Source organism: Dasypus novemcinctus, chromosome 24, assembly GCF_030445035.2.
Source record: "Dasypus novemcinctus isolate mDasNov1 chromosome 24, mDasNov1.1.hap2, whole genome shotgun sequence".
Classification (NCBI taxonomy): domain Eukaryota; kingdom Metazoa; phylum Chordata; class Mammalia; order Cingulata; family Dasypodidae; genus Dasypus; species Dasypus novemcinctus.
Window position 1 is genome coordinate 34376502 of NC_080696.1, and position 19916 is coordinate 34396417.

Consider the following 19916-nt stretch of genomic DNA (forward strand, 5'->3'; position numbering starts at 1 on the left):
AGTTTTAACCTCGTGTCATTAGGCAGGCCTTTGGAGGACCTTGGACAGCCCCGTTCTGTGAGCAACATTTTAGCACTAGGTTTTCTTTCTGGAAAGAGAAACCAAAGATTTCATCACACTTTCAAAATACCCCCCGCCCCCAAAAGGTAAAGAATCATGTTCTGAAGGAGTTTGCTACTAGGTGAGTTTTCAGGGTGTCAATTGGTTCCACCTCCCCTGGAATTAGCCTCTTGGGCACATGCGGGGAGGGTGAGAGAGCGGCTGGGACTCCAGCATGGCCTCATCCTGGCTGGGGCCTCACACAGGCCACAGGGGCTCTCTGGGTCCCAGTCTGCTCACCGGTGTGGGTGAGGATGGAAGCAGACACTGCACGGAGCAGGCCACCCAACACAGAAAGGTCAGCCCACGCTGAGCCTCCTCAGGGTGGTCTGTCCTCCCCACCTCCACCTTTGGCCAGGTCTCCCCTCACAGTACCCTCGCATGGCACCTCCCACCCCCTTCACAGCCCCGTCATGCCTCCTCATCAGATGCCCAGTGGCAGGGATGATCAAGGCTGTCAGCCTCCCCAAGGACATGTGTGCTCCGTGAGGGCGAGGCCCTGCCTGGCCATTCTCCACCCGACCCCAGAGCCCACAGCGCCGGCACTCGTTTTAGCTGGTTTCTCTGTCAGTGAAAGATAGCAACTCCCATCACCTAATGTCATAAACAAACTCCTTCCAGGCTTTGAACCATCAGGTCCTCGCGCACTTTCAGTCCCAGCGGGTAGTTCCTGCAACTAGAGCTGCTGAAAGAGGCCTGTTGTCACCTGTGAAAGTGTTCTCTAGAGGCGGCTGCTTTATGCATCCTGCACTTACTGGGCCCAGGCACTGCCTCTGGACTTTCGATGCTTTTTGTCGTTTACTTCACCAGCTTCCACCAGATGAGGGAGCTGAAGCTCCTAGAGAAGAAGAGGAGGTTGACAGTGATGATAAAACCACCATTTTTCAGCACTGATCCAAGCATAATCCCCCTTAATCCTCGCTGCAGCCTTGAGGACTGCACAATTGTCACCTTCCTTCTACCGATTTGGTAACTGATTCTACCTAGAGGCAGAGCCAGCATTTGAACCCATTGCCTTAGTGCCACCTGATTCTGCATCGAGCTGTCTACAGGTCCTGGGAGGCCCCTTTCCATGCTGCAGCTGTCTTCCTCGTCCTGCATCAAGCCCTCACAGTCCATACCCTCCTCTTCACCATTTCTTTAGACTCTGTGGCCCTGAGAACCACAACCTGTGATGGATCTGACACCCCACACACATACCACTTGATAAGATGCCCAAAGAGCTAAAGGGCAAGCGATTTGTGCTTCGGAACACTGACCACTCTTCTCTGTTTTTCTTGACAACAAATAACAAAACCCAGCTGGTTACAAAAGACTGGGAAGGAAAAGTACATTTCACAGTAACTGATATTCTACAGACTTCCCCAAAGGATGGGAGAGGACCTCAAATGGGAGAAAGCCATCACCCTGAACTAATGTTTTGGATATAATCTCTTATAAAACCAGAAGTGAAGTGACCAAGAATGGCCCCAGGGTTTTTTGTGAAATTTTCAAAGGACGTTCCCATGCCTTATCTGGGCAGGACCCTGCACATCACCCACAGCCTGGGATAAGGACTGTGAAAAGTGCTTTTGGCTCAGAGTTCACAGCAGTGGAAATTTGGGGGCCCCTGTGCCCAAGGTCAGTGTGGTTGGAGTGGAGCGGGTGAGGGAGAGTGGTAGGAGGTGAGGTCAAGAAAGCAGGGGGCCCTGCAGGGCCTGGGAGGTACCTGAGTTTGGCTTTTGCTCCATGCCGCGGGAACCTTGGAATGGTTTGGGACAGAGGAGTGACCTGGTTTTTGTGTTCAAATGAATTCTCAGGCTTCTGTGTGGAAAAGAGATTGTAGGTGGGCAAAGGGCAGAGCTAGGAAACGAATCGGCACATCCCTGTAATAATTCAGGGCCAAATTCTGGTGGCTGAGGAAGCTGTTAGAAGTGGTCAGATTCCAGAAGCCACAGGATTTCCTGACAGAGGGGCTATGGGGAATGAAAGAGGAGTTGAGGATGATTCCCAGGCTGGGGACAGAGCCCCTGGATGGATTGTGGTGCCATTTCTTGAGATGGGGAGGACAGGGGCAATTGAGCTGAATTTTCTTCAAGATAAATTCCATGCTTAGGCCACATGCCTCTCTGTCCCCCTCCTTTAATCTCTCCAGAATCCATTCACCCATTCACCCATCCATCCACTTCTTCATTCACTCATGTGTATCATTTAACACACAGTCATTGTTAACTTCCATGTAGCAAGTATCAGAAGAGGCACCAAGGACGTGAAACTTCATTAAACTCACATCTGCCCTAAGAAATTCACAATTTGGGCTGGGGTGGGGGATTCAGAGATCAGCTATCCTCATTCTCGCATTTATTCATTCATTTATTTACCCAACAAACATTCGTTAGCTCCACTTTCTGACATGTAAGCAGCATTGTAAGCATTGAGGATGATCTTGCCCTTAAGAAAGCCCCAATCCAGTTGGAGATTGGGTTTGCCATCCTCACTCATTCATACATGCATTATTTCACCAAACAGTCACCAGTAGCCGGCCTGTGCCAGGGTCTGGGAGAGCACTCTTGCTGGATGACCCAACAGTGGACTCTACTGGGCGTCTCCAAGCAACAAAGCCTCCCTCTGGAGTCCTGGCCTCCTCCCAGGCTTCCAGCTGCTGCTCTCATCATGTGAGCAGGCCCCAGTGGCAGCTGCCAAAGCCAATCATAGCATCCCCTGAAGCATGCTGGGGGCTAACTCTGGTGCTATCCTCCTGCAGAAAACCATGAGACCATCCATCTGGGCGGCCACCCTGCAGCCATCTGCCTGATTCCTACCTGACTCTTCCTGGCACCAGGTACCAGAACCCGAGATGCATCCACTCTGGAGGCTCTTCATCCTCCTCAGCCTGCTGGCCATGTCCTCAGCACTACACAGGCAGCCCTGGCCTGGCCAAGGCCCACACAGGGAGTGGATCCACCCTGGCAAGAAGTAAGCTAAGCCTCTTGCTCTGCCTGCTGCCCTCAGGGGTTTGGGGAGGGCATCGTCTGGGCCCCACCACGCACTTGCTGAGTGAACTTGGGGCAGTCACTTACCCTCTACTTTTCTGTTTTCTCTTAGATATCAGGTACAGAAAAGTGAAGAGTTAATCCTATGGCAATTCAGAGCATTTTATCATCATTGTCAATCACTGCAAGACCCCTCTTTTGCTTTCTTTTCTTTCATGTTATTTTGCCCCTACATCTGTTATCACACTTCCATTCCCCTACTGCTTGGCAGCTACTACAATGTGTTTAATATGCACATTTAAATACGACCCATCCTTGAAAACATGTGGTGTCTTAATTTATATGAAATTAGAGAGAGAGATGATAGATGATACTATTTTGCCAATTTTCACTCAGTGCTGTGCCGTCGGGATCCACGTGTTCTGGGCTGGTGTAGAGAAGTCCTTAAGGTTCATCCACCTCAGTTTACATGGCCATTCCATTAGGGAAGGACACTTGGGTTGTCTTTAGCCACCCACTACCATATTCCTATAAGGATCTGTGGGAGAATTTCTCTTGCAAATTATCCAGAAGGGAAATGGCAGGGCCCTGAGGCAGATGTAAATTTAATTTCACTAAAGACTGTCAGGTTCTCCTCTAGAATGGTTGTGCCAGTCTACAGTCCAGCAATGAACCAGCCTGCCTGCCTCCCAGGTTCCCCAGCACTGGAGAGTATCCATCTTTAAATTTTTGCTGTTTTAATGAGCAGTCAAGTGACATCTAATTGTTTTTGGTTCACTTTATCTAAATTCAAACACCTTGTCAAAATTTCATTAGTCATTTTGGTGACTTCTTTAATATCTCTGTTTTTATCTTTTCTTCATTTTGCTATCACTTCCCCATTTTTTAAAATTGTCTTTGAATTTGAGGAAATATTTATTTATTTTTAACATTTGATATCGCTCCTTTGACATTTACCTATATACTTCCCAAGTTGTCCCCTATTTATTTTGTTTGTAGATATCTTTGAATAGGAAATTATTCAAACTCTTCAATATTTCATGTTAAGGTTTGACTTTGAAGAGTTTTAAGTTCTTGTTCCCTACCCTAGACCTAGTCTACCCCCCTTACCCATAACTTTATATACTTGCCTTTCACTTTTAGGATTTTAACCCAGTTGGAGGCCAGTTTTATATATGACATAAGGTAGAGATCCAACTCACTTCTCTCCATATATTGAGTCAGTTTTGTCAACCCATCTACTAAATGATCAAGTTCCCAAACACACATGGTTTCATGTCTGAGCTCTCTATTTTGTGTTACATGTCTGTTTCTGCCCAATAACAAATTATTTTAAATATTCTGTATTTGTAAATGCTATATTGTTGATCTTTTTCTTCCAAATATATTTTAGAGTGTTGAGTTCCATAAAAAATAATAAGTTATCTATAAATTGGACTGTGATTACATTGAATTTGTCTATTAATTTTTGGAGAATTGACATCTTTGCAATGTTAAGTAAAAAATGTATTCAAATTTTTATTTTATGTCCCTTGATGGAGCTTAAATCTTATAAACATCTTGAACAGGCTTTGTTCAACTGACTTCTGGAGAATTCATTGCTGTTTTTGCCAGTGCTATCTAGTTATCTATTATATTTTCTCGACAGTTTTTGCTAGTATGAACTAGAGGAAAGCAACTGATTTTTGATAATTAATCTGATATCCAAAAGTCTTGAACTCTTATTAGTCTTAATAGTTTATATTATTTATTCCATTGGGTTTCTATGTAGAGGACTGTATCATTTGCAAATGGTGAAAATGTTCCTTTCTTCTAAACCTTGTACTACTTGGGTCTTTTTCTTCCCTGGCAGCGTAGTCAGAGCATCCACTACTATGTTAAAAAGTAGCACTGATAGTGCCCTTACTAGATAGGAATGGGGATGTATTTGGAATTTACCCACTAAATGAGATGTTTTCTGTAGATTTTTGGAATATCACTTTTGTCACATAAAGGAAGTTGCCTTTTATTCCCAGGTTTCTGGATTTTTCTTTTTCTAAAGATTTATTTATTTATTTATTTCTCTACCCTCTCCACCCCACCCCGCTTGTCTGTTCTCTATGTCTATTTGCTGTGTCTTGTTTCTTTGTCCACTTCTGTTGTTGTCAGCAGCACGGGAATCTGTGTCTCTTTTTGTTGAGTCATCTTGCTGTGTCAGCTCTCCGTGTGGGTGGTGCCATTCCTGGGCAGGCTGCACTTTCTTTTGCGCTGGGCGTCTCTCCTTATGGGGTGCACTCCTTGCACGTGGGACTTCCCTACGCAGGGGACACCCCTGCGTGGCATGGCACTCCTTGCGTGCATCAGCACTGCGCATGGGCCAGCTCCACACGGGTCAAGGAGGCCCGGGGTTTGAACCGCGGACCTCCCATGTGGTAGACGGAGGCCCTAACCACTGGGCCAAGTTTGTTTCCCTGGATTTTTCTTAATCATAAATTGTTATCATCAGCATTTAACAAATGTTTGTTCTGCATCTATAAATTATAAGCAAATCTAAATAATGGATTAGATTTTCCTCTAATCTATTAATGTGATAAATGGTAGTAGCAGGATTCCTGGTATTGAACATGCTAGCATTTCTGGGATAAGCATTACATAATATACTTTAGATTTTGTTAGCTAATATTTGATTTGGGATTTCAGCAAATATTTCATACATAAAATGGATATACAGGTTTTTCTTTACTGTTCTTATCTGTTTTTTAAAAAATAAAGTTATTCTAGCTTCAAAAAATATTTAGCATCTTTTCCTTTTTCTGTTTTCTTTTGCAATTACCTCTTCATAATAATTTGGTAAAACTTTCTAGTTCAGAAGCTTTTCAATGAGACCTTCAATTATTATTTAACGTTCTTAATGGTATTAGATTATTGATGTTTTCTATTTTCCCTCATCACAACTTTGGCACTTCACAGTTTGCCATAAATATTTCCATTTCCTTAGATTATCAAATGTATTTTGTGTACTTATAGGTCAGGGGCTCCTTGTTTGTACAATAAATGCAATTAAAATACTATTTCATGGAGCTGCTTTTGAGAATTAAATAAGGGTAAAGAAGTGCAGGGAAGTGGATGTGGCTCAAGTGATTGGGCTTCTGTCTACCATATGTGAGGACCTGGCCTTCATCTCCGGGCTTCCTGGTAAAGGAGTGCCCACACAGCGAGCCAGGTCTGTGCGGTCTGCGATGCAGCCAGTTGATGACACAACAAAAAAGAGACGAAGGGGAGAGTCAAGTGAAATGCAGCAGAAACCAGGAACTGAGGTCTGCCTCCTGGACAGCCTGAGGGACTTTGGGGCAGGGGGCCTCGGGGGTGGTTGGCTGGCTAATCAGCAGCATGAACATCCAGCAGGGCCAGAAAGGCAGGTGAGACCCCAGGCCCACCCATGGCCTTGGGCCTCTAGAGGCCTCTGGGTCAGAGGATGGGGGGTAGCGGGGAGCAGGTCTGTGGACGTACAAGGCCTGTGAGAGGGAAAGGAAGGTGGAGTGACAGAAGAGGGACTGGAGGGCCTAATGCAAGGATGGAGGCTGGGGCGAGCCACTGCTTGGGGCTTTGGGGAGAATCAAGGCAGGGCGAAGTGAAGTGAAGGCTCAGGCATAAAAGTGTCTTGAGTTTAAACTGTACCTCTGCCACCAACCTTGGTTAAATTGCTTCACCCCCACAAAGCCTCACCTACAAAATGGTACCCAGAGCACAGTCTAGGTAAACATCTGGGTACCATAAAGCCCAGGCTTCTATCAGGCATGACATCCCCCATCTATGACTTTATAGTCATGTGGCTGTGGGCCAGGCATTAGAGCTCTCCAAGCATCAGCCTTGACTTTTCATCAGGGCAATTAACATAATAATTGTATGTCCTCCCTCCAGGAGTAGTTGTGAGGATTAAGTCTCAGGCAGCCACTTCTCTGGTGCACAGAGGGTACAGATCACAATTGGTCACTGTGCTTGACCTCACAGAACTGGGCCCATCCTGCCCCCTTCCATTTCAGCTCCTCCGCTCAGCCCCAAGAAGGTCCTCAGCCTCCTGGGTCCCAAAGACGGGCTACGGCAACACCACTGTAACAGCCTGCTCTGCCCTCGAGCTCCCTTCTCTCTAGTTCGAATCCCTCCTTCTCTCCAGCGGGGATGCTGGATGAGATGTGCAGCCACTATCACTTCCCTTCATTCATGCCCTTAACAATTGTTAAAATTATTCATTGAGCACCTAGTGTGTACCAGGGCCCGGGCTATGAACAAGACATGGTCCCTGCCTTTTGGAATCTTACATTCTAGTTAGTGAGATAGGCCAAGAGAAGAAACAATTAATTTCAGGTGGAAGGAAATATTGTAAATATAAATTTAGGAAGGCAAGGGGTTACAGGGAGGGGGCTGATCAAGAGGTCCGTTGTAAAGAGGAGACCCTTGAGTAGAACCTTGAGTGAAGAGAAGGGAGTGGGCACACGAAGGACAGGGCGAGAGCATGTTGGGTGGAGGCAGCAGCCAGTGCAAAGGCCCCGGGGTAGGGAAGAGTGTGGTGTATTGAAGGAGAAAAAGCCTTTTGCAGCTGGTGAGCAAGGGAGAGAGCAGTAGGAGATGGTACTGCCGAGGCAAGCGGGGGCTGGACCCTGCAGGGCCTCAGCACCTGGGGTCGGGATTCAGATTTTATTCCGAGGGGAATGAGAAACCAGTGGAGGATGTGAAATAGCAGAGAAGTGTTAGGACCCCTCTGGTGCCCTGTAGAGAATGGTTGTAGGGAGGACAAGATCGTGGCAGGGAGCCCAGGCAGAAGGTGGGAACACCTCCAGGCTAGAGGCGATGGTGCCCTGGGCCAGGTCAAAGTGTCAGCTTGACGGGAAGTGGCCAAACTCAGACCAGGTTTTACAGTGGAGCCAGGGTGATCTGCTGATGGGTTGAGTCGGGGGAGGTGGGGAAGGGCAGTGAGGGATGGAAAGAAGTCAAGGCAGCTCCTAGGCCTTTGACGGGGCACGGGGTGGAGGGTGGAGCCGTGTCCTGAGAGGAGGAGACTCTGTCTGGGCTGGCAGCCCGTGGGCTGCACAGCTCAGTCACGCGGAGCCAGCGGGGCACCCTGGCCAGCTTGCCACCCGGCGCCTGTCGGTGGCTCTGGCCCAGGGCGTCTGTTAACGGGTCTGAATTTTCGAAGCCCCCTACCAGGACCCCCTGCGGCTCCTCGGCATGTGGCCTTGCCCGCCCGATGCCCGGGGCCCATGAGGATCTCTGGTCTTCCCGGCGCAGCATCAATGTCACCAACGTCCAGCTGGACTACGTCGGGGTCCGGCTGTCTTTCCACAAAGAGTGTTTTTTGGCAAATATTTCTCTTGAATTTGACGTGGAATTTAGACTGTGAGTCCCACTGAAGGGGTCTGTGAGGCCCTCCCTCCTCCCTGGGAGCCTGAGTGTTAGTGGGGAGTCGGGGGTGGAGGGTTGGCCACCTGGGGAGCCCAGATCTTTCCGACCCCACCCTGGGTCTCATACCTGGCCTCTGTCCTCGCCCGCTGTGTGTCACTTCACGCCTCTGAGCCTTGGAGATCACTGGTCAGGGCAGGCCACCGTTTGCTCATTTAAGCCCCTCCACGGGGCTCGGTTACAGAAAAGAAAGAGGAAACCATTTTAGTTACCTCTTCCCTTTTCCCTCCTATCCAAACTCTCCTTTAAAGTCCACTGGACCCAGTGAAAGAGACACCACAGCTAAACGATGAAGATTTTCAAGAGACATGAGTTAGCAACTTCTGAATTTCCAAAGGCCCCTAATCTGATCTATTGAAAGGATTTTCCAAAGCCACTCTGGGTACTCGTGGTTTTCTCCTTAATGGCCGACTTGAGGTTTTAACCTCTGGGGAAGAGACGCGGGGCCCCTGGGCGGCGGCTGCCTTTGCCCCACGGGAGGGGAGAGCCCAGGTCCTGCTGCTGTTTCTGCCTCCTCTTGCTCTTAGTCTCCTCCTGACTTCCTCCTCGCTCTCATCCCCAGGCTCCACAACAAGAATGTACAGATGCGCTCACACATGAATCTCGTGGCTGAATCCTGGCTGGAGAAAGATGAATTCAATGGGAGAGATCTGGTGATGGGCAATTGTCGCTCAGAGCCCAGCAGTATCCGTGTGACAGTCCTAACTGAGTGAGGCGCTGGCGGCCCCTCCCCAGGGCTGGGCCCCCTTCCTACTGCCCAGGCTGCAGCCTTGCCTCTCCACCACCTCCTGGATGAGGCTAGAGCAGATCTCATCTTTCCCTGGGTCTGCTTCCCCTCCTGTGCCCCCATCCCAGGAACCAGGCTCTGCCTCCTCATTCCCCACAGCCCCTCAGTGGCTTGGTGGTCCTCGGTTCCTCTTTCCTCTACATTCCCTTAGTCACTGCCCGGCTCCTGGTCTTCTCCCAGGTTTCCCTGAAGTGCAGCTCACCTCCTTCTCTCTATTCTCCACCCAGCAGCAGAAGTGATTTTCTAGGAGAACTGGCAACCTCCCAGCCCCTGCTCCACCCCTCCAGTGGTTCTCCAATGCCCTCTCGATGAAATGCAAGCTCCCAAAGTCACTCCTGGCCTGACTCTGCAACCCTTTGCCCTCCTGTCTCTTGGAAGGACCCACCTGTCCACACGTCCTGCATTTTCACACCACCATGGCTTTGCACATGCTGATCCCTCACCACTGGGGAGGTGAGGGACTTTTCTAAAACTTCTTGCACATGCTGATCCCTCACCACTGGGGAGGTGAGGGACTTTTCTAAAACTCATCTCTCCTCCATTTAACAAATATTTGCTAAGTACCTACTATGCCAGGCACTGTGCTTGATGCAAGGGATACAGTGGTAACCCAGACAAAAACTAGAGCTTAATGAAGATCTGTAGACTGACTGGCCACATCTGTCAACCTCAACAGACTGTAAGTCCCTCAAGAGAAGGATTGGTGTCCAATTCACCTCCAAAAGCCCAGAATGCTGAATACAACTAAGACTCGGTGAATGTCCACTTGCATATTCGTCAGATAATTGCTGAATGCCTAGGCTACACGAGATGCTCACAGGCACCGGTGTAGGTGCTCTCCCGGCCCTGGTTCTTCTAACCTAACCAGCACTTACTGGCTGAATGACCTCAGGCTAGTCACCCAACTTCTCTGGGTCAGGCTTTGTTGCTGACAATGATCCCTCTTGCACGCAGCTGGCTGAGGGGTAAACAACTGTGTAAGGTGTACCTGACACATAGCACCTGGCTTTGGGAAGTCCTGTATTTCTCTGTTCTGTCTACCCACCTGTCCTTCTAGGGATATCCTGCCAAAGACAAAACATTTTCTCTGCACTCAGAGAGATCCTAGAAAGAGTTATCCCATACCTGGTAGAAATATTTTCCCTTGGCATCCTTGTGTCTTGGAATCAGAGCATATACATTGGCAATTTAGCAAAAGGGTGTCAAACCTTGGGCTTTGGAGCCTGAAAAATACCTCAATTCAAATTCCACTTGTGCCATCTATCAGCTGTGTATGCTTGAGCAAGTGACTTAGCCTCTCTTAGCCTCAGTTTCCCTACCTGCAGCTTAGGAACCATCATAGTCTCTATCTCACGGGGTTGTCACAGGGTCTGAGGGAGACAATCCTCTGGAAGTGCCTTGCACACAGTCGGTGCTCAATACAAAGGAGCCCCTCTTGGCATGATTCCTGCTGGAAGCCCAGCACTGTCACTTCTAGCCACAGACACTCCAGATGTCTCTTTCTAGCCCTGACCTGACCCTTCTCTCTGTGCTGATGACCCAGGTGTGTCCTCTGATCGGCAACATCCTCAGGCAGCTGGATGTGAAACTGTTGAAAAGCCTCATGGATGAGTGTCTGCGTATAGTGAGGTGGGACCACTCAGGAGTGGCCAGTGAAGGCCAGAAGAGGTAAGACCCCCCCACCGGAGCCCCCTGAGGCGTGCTGAGGGGTGAGGGGTATATGGGGACCTCATATTTTTTGAATGGAACATTTAAAATAAAATAAAGAAGAGAAAAAAAGCACAGAAGACTATTTTTTTTTTCAAATTCTACTCAATTTATTCATTTTTTTAAAAGGTATTACATTAAAAAAATATGAGGTCCCCATTCGCCCCCACCGCCCCCACCCCACCACTCCCCCCACAATAACACTCTCCCCCATCATCATGTCACATCATTGCATTTGGTGAGTACATCTCCAGGCATCGCTGCACCCCGTGTCCCATGTTCCACACCATAGCCCACACTTTCCCACGTTCCATCCAGTGGGCCATGGGCAATTGTCAATGGGCCATCCGGCAATTGTTCCTAGGGCACCACCCAGGACAACTCCAAGTCCCGAGAATGCCTCCACATCTCTTCTCTTCCTCCCATTCCCCACACCCAGCAGCCACCATGGCCACTTTTTCCATATCAATGCCACATTTTCTCGATTATTAACCACAATAGTTCATGAATAGAATATCATTAAGTCCACTCTGATCCTTACTGTATTCCTCCTTCCTGTGGACCTTGGCTTGGTTGTGTCCATTCCACATCTATGTCAAGAAGGGGTTTAGATTCCATATGGATATTGGAATCCTCCTGCTTTCAGTTGTAGGCACTCTAGGCTCCATGGTGTGGTGCTTGACATTCTTCAACTCCATGTTAGCTGAGTGGATTAAGTCCAATAAATAAGAGTGTAGGAGCTGAAGTCTGTTGAGGTCAGGGCCTGGCTATCATATTGTCAGTCCAGAGATTGAAATCCCCTAGATATATCTTAAGCCCCAGCACCAACTACAATTCCAGTAAAGTAGCATGAAAGGCTTGTGAAAAGAGATCCCATCTGAGTCCAGCTCCATCATGCAGAAACACCAGCTCCAAAGAAGGGTCAACTGACATGGCAGTGAACCCCATCTGCCATGACCATAGAACCTGTGGGTCTCTTTAGCCCTCAAAAGGACCAATACCTGGGATTTTATCTACTTTATCTGTCTCTGAGACTCTGCTCAGGTGTGCATAAGGGCAATCCTTCTGATAACCTCCAGACTCTGTTTTAGAGACTCATAGCCATATAAACTCATCTGTCCTTTCCATTTCCCCCTTAATTTAGGTCAAACAGCATTTTTAACTCCTGTTATTACATGTAGACAGGGATATTCTGCTGGTCTGCGTTGAACCTTTAATTCAAGGTCATTTTCTAGTTGCATCATCAGCTAGTACTTGGTAGTGATCCCTCGGTGCCAGGGAGGCTCATCCCTGGGTGTCATGCCCACGCTGGGGGGAAGGCATTTCATTTACATGCTGAGTTTGGCTTTGAGACTGGCCACATTTGAGTAACACAGAGGCTGTCAGGAGGGAACTCTTAGGCACAGTGCTGCTCTAGGCCTTGTTCTTATTTCAGGTGTATAGGCTCACAAGCATAGTCATTAGTATCAGGGGCTCACTTTTGGACCCTCATTCCTTCCTGGTCCTTACTGTTGCACCTGGGGGACTGCTGCTGCTCCCCTAGGGACCATGACAGAGCCCCCCCCGGCCTGTAACCCAGTACAACCCCAGCTGTTGTTTTTAATTGTTTCCACTATGAGTATATCCAAACATTTCAATTCACCCTGGACACATGCCCTGTATAACTCCCTGTCAACCATATATCGCCTGTCAATAACATCCCATACCAGTATTCCTGAAAAGTGAAGCCCAATATAATGTCAGGTTCCCTTACTAGTAAAATGGAATATAGAGATGAGTTTAAAGGTTAGATATAGAATACATATTGATTTGGAAAAATTCTACATCCTATCTTTTTCTTTTCTTTTTTCCCCTAATTATTGAGCTTCTCTTCACAAGAGCCTTAGATCACAGTAATTCATATATACAATATACAGTACTCCCACACATCCACCATAAAACCTTTTCCCTTTCACAGCAATAATCTTTTAACTTGTTGATATCATATTTACTGAAACTGATGTACAGATATTGAGACAATAGCTTTCAAACAAGGTGAGATCTGTGTTTACATTGTGGTCCATACTTTAGGCTATACAGTTTTCTAAATTTTTTAGTTATCCTATGTTTTACATTATAGTTTACATTATTAGTCTGTCGTCCCCTCTATGTTTTTGGTGTAATATTGCATGTTTTATATTCATCCTGTGTACTCTTGCAAAACTCCTCTCTTGCCCCCACATTTACCTTGGTTCCATCCATTCAACATCCATTTTCCCCTCCCCTTGGGGCCCACAGCGACAGCCAATCTCCATTTCCCGAGGAGCCACGTCCAGAGATACTTGCAACAGTGTTCAGGGCCTGATTGCTCAACTGCCCTAATGCCCTGGGAGCCACCCTTTCTCTTGAGAGATACAGTTCCCTCTATTTGATGGCATTAGTCCTCCCCAGGATGTGGGTCCACCCCCACTCTCACTGTTTGGGTCTCTACCCAATGGTACAACCCACCCTGGCAAAATGAGCATTCAAACATTCCCCAGGAGGGAGTCCGTCCCGCGTCAGACCATCCCCTCTGAGCATCCTAAACAGGTAACCCTCCTAATTATATTTTGATACGGTTTTTTCAGCATTTTACTCTCAACCAACACCTGTCACTCTCCTATGTTTGTATGTTGCCCCTCCCTCCCCGCAATTTTTTGGGCAATATTACCCATCCGCCCATCCCCAGCCCCCCTCAAACCCGCAAAGCCCCACCCAAAGGAAACCCCTTGCCCCCATTTTATCTCTTCTTTGTGCTCATATTTACCGCCAGCCCATCATAGATTCCACCCCTGCAGACGTTAGCTCACATCCTTCCTCCACCCCCGGATTTCCTGTAGGCTTATCTTCCAGTCTCTAGCTCTCTGAGGCATCTTGCTTATTTCATATCATTGAGGTCATGTAGTATTTGTCCTTCAATGCCTGGGTTGCTTCACTCAACATAAGGTTCTCAAGATTCATACATGTTATCACGTGTGTTTGTAGTGTATTTGTTCTTAAAGCCGAGTAGTATTCCATTGTATGTATATACCACATTTTATTGATCCACTCATCTGTTGATGGGCATTTGGGTTGATTCCAACTTTTGGTGATAGTGAACAATGCTGCTATGAACACTGGTGTACATATATTGGTTTGTGTCCTTGTTTTCAGTTCTGCTGGGTATATACCCAGCAGTGGTATTGCTGGATCATATGGCAAATCTATGGTTAGTTTTTTGAGAAACCGCCATACTGTCCTCCAGAATGGTTGGATCCTTCTGCATTTCCACCAGCAGTGGATGAGTGTTCCCATTTCTTCACATCCTCTCCAGCATTTGTATTCTTGTGTTTTTTTTCATAGCTGCCAATCTTATGGGAGTAAGGTGGTATCTCATTGTAGTTTTGATTTGCATTTCCCTGATAGCTAGAGATTTGGAGCATTTTTTCATGTGCTTTTTAGCCATTTGTATTTTTTCTTTGGAGAGTGCCTGTTTAAATCTTTTTCCCATTTTTAAAAATGGGTTGTTTATCTTTTTATTTTCAAGATATATGAGGTCTTTATATATGCAAGTTATAAGTCTCTTATCGGATATATGGTTGCCAAATATTTTCTCCCATTGTGTGGGTTCCCTTTTTACTTTCTTGACAAACTCCTTTGAGGTGCAGAAGGCTTTAATTTTGAGGAAGTCCCATTTATCTATTTGTTCTTTTGCTGCTCGTGCTTTTGGTGTGATATTCATGAATCCATTTCCTATTACAAGGTCTTGTAGATGTTTCCCTACACTGCTTTCCAAGGTCTTTATGGTCTTGGCTCTTATATTTAGGTCTTTGATCCATCTTGAGTTGATCTTTGTATAAGGTGTGAGATGGTAATCCTCTTTCATTCTTCTACATATGGCTATCCAGTTCTCCAGGCACCATTTGTTGAATAAGCCATTCTCTCCCAGTTGAGAGGGTTTGGTGGCTTTATTGAATATTATATGGCTATATATATGAGGTTCTATATCAGAACATTCAAATCGATTACATTGGTCTGTGTGTCTCTCCTTATGCCAATACCATGCTGTTTTCACTACTGTAGCTTTGTAGTGTGTTTTGAAGTCAGGTAGTGTGATTCCCCCAATTTCATTTTTCTTTTTCAATATGTCTTTGGCTATTCGGGGCCTCTTTCCTTTCCAAATAAATTTCATAGTTAGTTTTTCTAGTTCCTTAAAGAAGGCTGTCTTGATTTTTATTGAGATTGCATTGAATGTGTAGATCAGTTTTGGTAGGATAGACATCTTAATAATATTTAGTCTTCCTATCCATGAACAGGGAATATTCTTCCATTTATTTAGGTCTTCTTTGATTTCCTTGAACAGTCTTGCATCGTTCTCAGTGTATAAGTTTTTTACCTCTTTAGTTAAATTTATTCCTGAATATTTGATTTTTTATTTACTATTGTAAATGGTATTTGTTTCTTGATTTCCTCCTTATCTTGCTCATTATTGATGTACAGAAATGCTACTGATTTTTGCACATTGATCTTATAACCTGCGACTTTACTAAACTCATTTATGAGTTCTAGAAGCTTTGTTGTAGACCTCTCAGGGTTTTCTATGTATAGGATCATGTCATCTGCAAATAGTGAAATTTTCACTTCTTCCTTGCCAATTTGAATGCCTTTTATATCTGGTTCTTGCCTCAGTGCACAAGCAAGTACTTCTAAGACAATGTTAAATAGAAGGGGAGACAGTGGGCATCCTTGTCTTGTTCCTGATTTTAGAGGGAAGGATTTTAGGATTTCTCCATTGTAAACAATGTTGACTGTAGGTTTTTCATATATACTCTATCATGTTCAGAAAATTTCCTTGTTTTCCTATCTTTTGGAATGTTTTTATCAAGAGGGGTGCTGTATTTTGTCAAATGCTTTTTCTGCATCTATAGATATAATCATGTGATTTTTTTCCTTCAATCTGTTTATATGGTGTATTACATTGATTGATTTTCTTATGTTGAACCATCCTTGCATACCTGGAATGAATCCCACTTGGTCATGGTGTATAATTCATATAATGTGTTGTTGAATATGATTAGCAAGTATTTTGTTAAGTATTTTTGCATCTAGGTTCATTAGAGAAATTGGTCTGTAATTTTCCTTTCTTGTGGTGTCTTTGTTTGGCTTTGGTACTAGGGTAATGTTGGCATCATAGAAGGAGTTCGGCAATGTTTCTTCTGTTTCAATTTTTTGAAAGCGTTTCAGCAGGATTGGTGTTAGTTCTTTCCGGAATGTTTTGTAGAATTCACCTGTGAAGCCGTCTGGCCCTGGGCTCTTCTTAGTTGGGAGGTTTTTAATGACTGATTCTATCTCTTCACATGTGATTGGTTTATTGAGATCATCAATTTCTTCTTTTGTCAATATAGGCTGCTTATGTGTTTCTAGGAATTTGTCCATTTCCTCTAAATGGTCATTTTTGTTGGAATATAGTTTTTCCAAGTATCCTCTTATGATAGTCTTTATTTCTGTGGGGTCAGTGGTGATATCGCCTTTCTCATTTCTTATTTTGTGTATTTGCATCTTCTCTCTTTTTTTCTTTGTTAGTCTCACTAAAGGTTTGTCAATTTTGTTGATCTCAAAAAATCAGCTCTTGGTCTTCTTTATCTTTTCAAGAGCTTTCTTATTTTCTATTTCATTTAGTTCTGCTCTTTTCTTTGTTATTTCCTTCCTTCTTCTTCCTGTTGGATTACTTTGTTGTTTTTTTTCTAATTCCTCTAAATGTGCAGTTAGTTCTTCAATTTTTGCTCTTTCTTCTTTTTTGATGTATGAATTTTTTGGCTATAAATTTCCCTCTCAGTACTGCTTTTGCTGCATCCCATAAATTTTGGTATGTTGTGTTATCATTATCATTTGTTTCAAGGTAGTCATTGATTTCTTTTGAGATTTCCTCTTTGACCCACTGTTTTTCTAAGAGTGTGCCATTTAATTTCCAAATCATGGTGTGAAATCTGGGCCTCTGGCCCTTGCAAATTTCCCTTCACTCCACTCTGGTCAGAGATATTATTTTGTATGATTTCGATCTTTCTGAATTCATTAAGCCTTTCTTTGTGGCCTAGCATATGGTCTATCTTGGAGAATGATCCATGTGCACTTGAGAAAAATATATATCCTGCTGTGTTTAGGTGTAATGCTCTATATATGTCTATTAGATCCAGCTTCTCTAATATACTGTTCAAATATTTTGTTTCTTTAGTGATTCTCTTTTGAGATGTTCTGTCCAGAGTTGATAGTGGTGTATTAAAATCTCCCACTATAATTGTAGATGCATCTATTCTTTCACTTAGTTTTTCCAGTGTTTGCCTCACATATTTAAAGGCGTCCTTGTTAGGAGCATAAATATTTATGATCGTTCGATCTTCTTGACAGATTGTCCCTTTTACTAATATGTAGTATCCTTCTTTGTCTCTCACAATTGTTTCGCAATTAAAGTCTATTTTGTCTGATATTAATATAGCTACTCCTGTCTTTTTTTGGTTATTGTTTGCTTGTATGATTGTTTTCCAACCATTCACTTTCAGTCTCCATGAGTCTCTGGGTCTAAGATGTGTCTCTTGTAGACAGCATACGGATGGGTCATATTTCCTTATCCAATGTCCCAGTCTGAATCTTTTGATAGGTGAGTTTAATCCATTGACATTCATTGTTATTACTTTCAGGGAATTATTTGTGTTAGCCATATTTTGATTGAATTTTTATTTGTCATATTTTGTTTGTATTATTATTTTTTCCCTTCTCTTTTTGTCTTTTTTGTTGCTCTTACACTCTCCTCCAACTCTGCCTCTCCTGTTTTTTTCCTTTCTTCCTGCAGAACTCCCTTTAGAATTTCTTGAAGGGGAGGTTTCTTGTTGGTATACTCTTTCAGTTTCTGTTTATCTGCAAATATTTTGAACTCTCCATCATTTTTGAATGCTAGTTTAGCTGGATAGAGTATTCTTGGTTGGAATTTTTTTTCCTTTAGTACCTTGACTATATCATACCACTGCCTTCTTGCCTCCATGGTTTCAGATGAGAAATCAGCACTTAATCTTATGGAGCTTCCCTTGTATGTGATGGTTTTCTTTTCTCTTGCTGCTTTTAGAATTTTCTCTTTGTCTTGAGCTTTGGATAATTTGACAAGTATATGTCTTGGGGTGGGCCTGTTGGGGTTTATGACCAGTGGAGTGCGCTGTGCTTCTTGGATATGTACATCTGTCTGTTTCAGTAGATTTGGGAAATTTTCAGCCATTATTTCCTGCAACACTCCTTATGACCCCTTTCCCTTCTCTTCTCCTTCTGGAATGCCTATCATACGTATGTTTGAGTGTTTTGCATTATCATTCAGGTCCCTAAGTCCTAGCTGGATTTTTTCTATCTTTTTATTGACCACTTCTACTATCTGTTTGATTTCCAATGCACTGTCTTCCACATCACTAATTCTCTGCTCTGCCTCTTCTAGTCTGCTGATATTCCTGCAAGTGTATTTTTGATTTCTTGAACTGTGGTGTTCATTTCCATCATATCTGTTATTTTTTTGTGTATGTCTGCAATTTCCCCTCTAAGTGTTGTCTTCATGTTGTTAACCTCTTCCTTTACTTCATCAAATTTGTCGGTGATAAATGTTCTGAGATCTTTCATTGCTTGTGCAAAGTTCTGCTCCCCTTCCTGGTTTTTAGTTTGTTGATTGGATTCAGCCATGTTTTCCTGATTACTGATTTGGTTTGTAGATTTTTGTTGCTGTCTTTTCATCATTTTATCTTGATGGGTTTAATCAGTTCCTTAGCTTCTTTGTCTAGTCTTGGAGATTAATTAGCTGTTGTTTTTGCGTAAGTGTTATATCTTCTCTTTGTCACTTTGTTCTTCTTATTCTAATTTCTTATTGCCAGTTAAGTTCACTTTAAAGGAAAGTATTAGTGGCGGGGAAAGGCAATTGTGTAAGGAAGGAAAAAGTGAAAAGTAGTATTGGTGATATATGTTAACAAAGCAACAATATGAGTTCTGGGAGGATGGAGGTTAGATTCATGTAAATTGTGTAGAGTTATAGCAGTAGGTAGAGTACCTATAATGAGGTAGGTGACCGAATATGGAGGAATATGGTATGAACTAAAAAGCTATTGTTTTCGTGAGAGAGGGAAAGGGAAAAAAGGTAATAGTTTCAAGAGTGGGTACCAGACAGAAAACAAAACAAAGGTATTAGAAATTAAGAGTTAGACACTTTGTGGATCAAAGAAAGGGAGGTGGAATATAGGAGAGATAGTAGATGATGGAGGATATCAAGATGTAGGGGAAAGGGGATAGTGTAGATAGCCAAAATCTAGTCACACAGAAATGAGGCAGTGGAGGATGAGGAAACCCAGCAAATGTGAGGTGTTTCCTACAGCACCTATTGTATTGTTAAGATAAAATAGAATAAGAAGAAGATGGGGGGCAAGAGAGAGAGGAAAAAAAAAGACTTTGGGGGATACGCTGGGAGAAAAGTCTGGGGGATAATGCAATGCCAGGAATCAGAACATAAAAAAAAATAGAATAAAAAATAAAAATAGAATAAAAATAAAAACAAAACAAAACAAAGAAGAAAAAATGCAAATGTTGAGGGCTAGGACATTCAAGGACCTCAAATGGACCTCAGGGTGTGGTGGATTCAGGGATGGAATGTCTCAGATATTGAGGACTCAAGAGGTGTGAGTCTCTGGGGTGTGGGCCACCAGAGTTCAGGGGACTTAGACATGGCAACCTCAAGTCCAGTTAACAGGAAGCCTGGGAGCACCACAGTGCATCACAGCCTTCAGGGATCCCTGCAGCTGGGTGCCAGCCCTATGGGTGAGGTCACATCCACAAGCTCTATCCTGTGTTCTGTACCCTACACTTCACTCACTCACTAGGGTCTATTGTGTGGTCACCAA

General features: G+C 44.3%; 1 protein-coding gene across 1 annotated transcript in view; it reads left to right on the forward strand.

Annotated features, from left to right (window-relative positions):
* Nucleotides 1-2935: 2935 nt before the first annotated feature.
* LOC101430260 (BPI fold-containing family A member 3) overlaps nt 2936-19916 on the forward strand; it is a 29870-nt gene continuing 12889 nt past the window's right edge. Inside the window, exons 1-6 of the mRNA XM_071211817.1 lie at nt 2936-3054; nt 3184-3190; nt 6405-6469; nt 8337-8444; nt 9070-9216; nt 10838-10962. Coding sequence (XP_071067918.1) covers nt 2936-3054; nt 3184-3190; nt 6405-6469; nt 8337-8444; nt 9070-9216; nt 10838-10850 — 459 coding nt within the window. The 3' untranslated portion in view covers nt 10851-10962. The remainder of the gene's footprint in view (nt 3055-3183; nt 3191-6404; nt 6470-8336; nt 8445-9069; nt 9217-10837; nt 10963-19916) is intronic.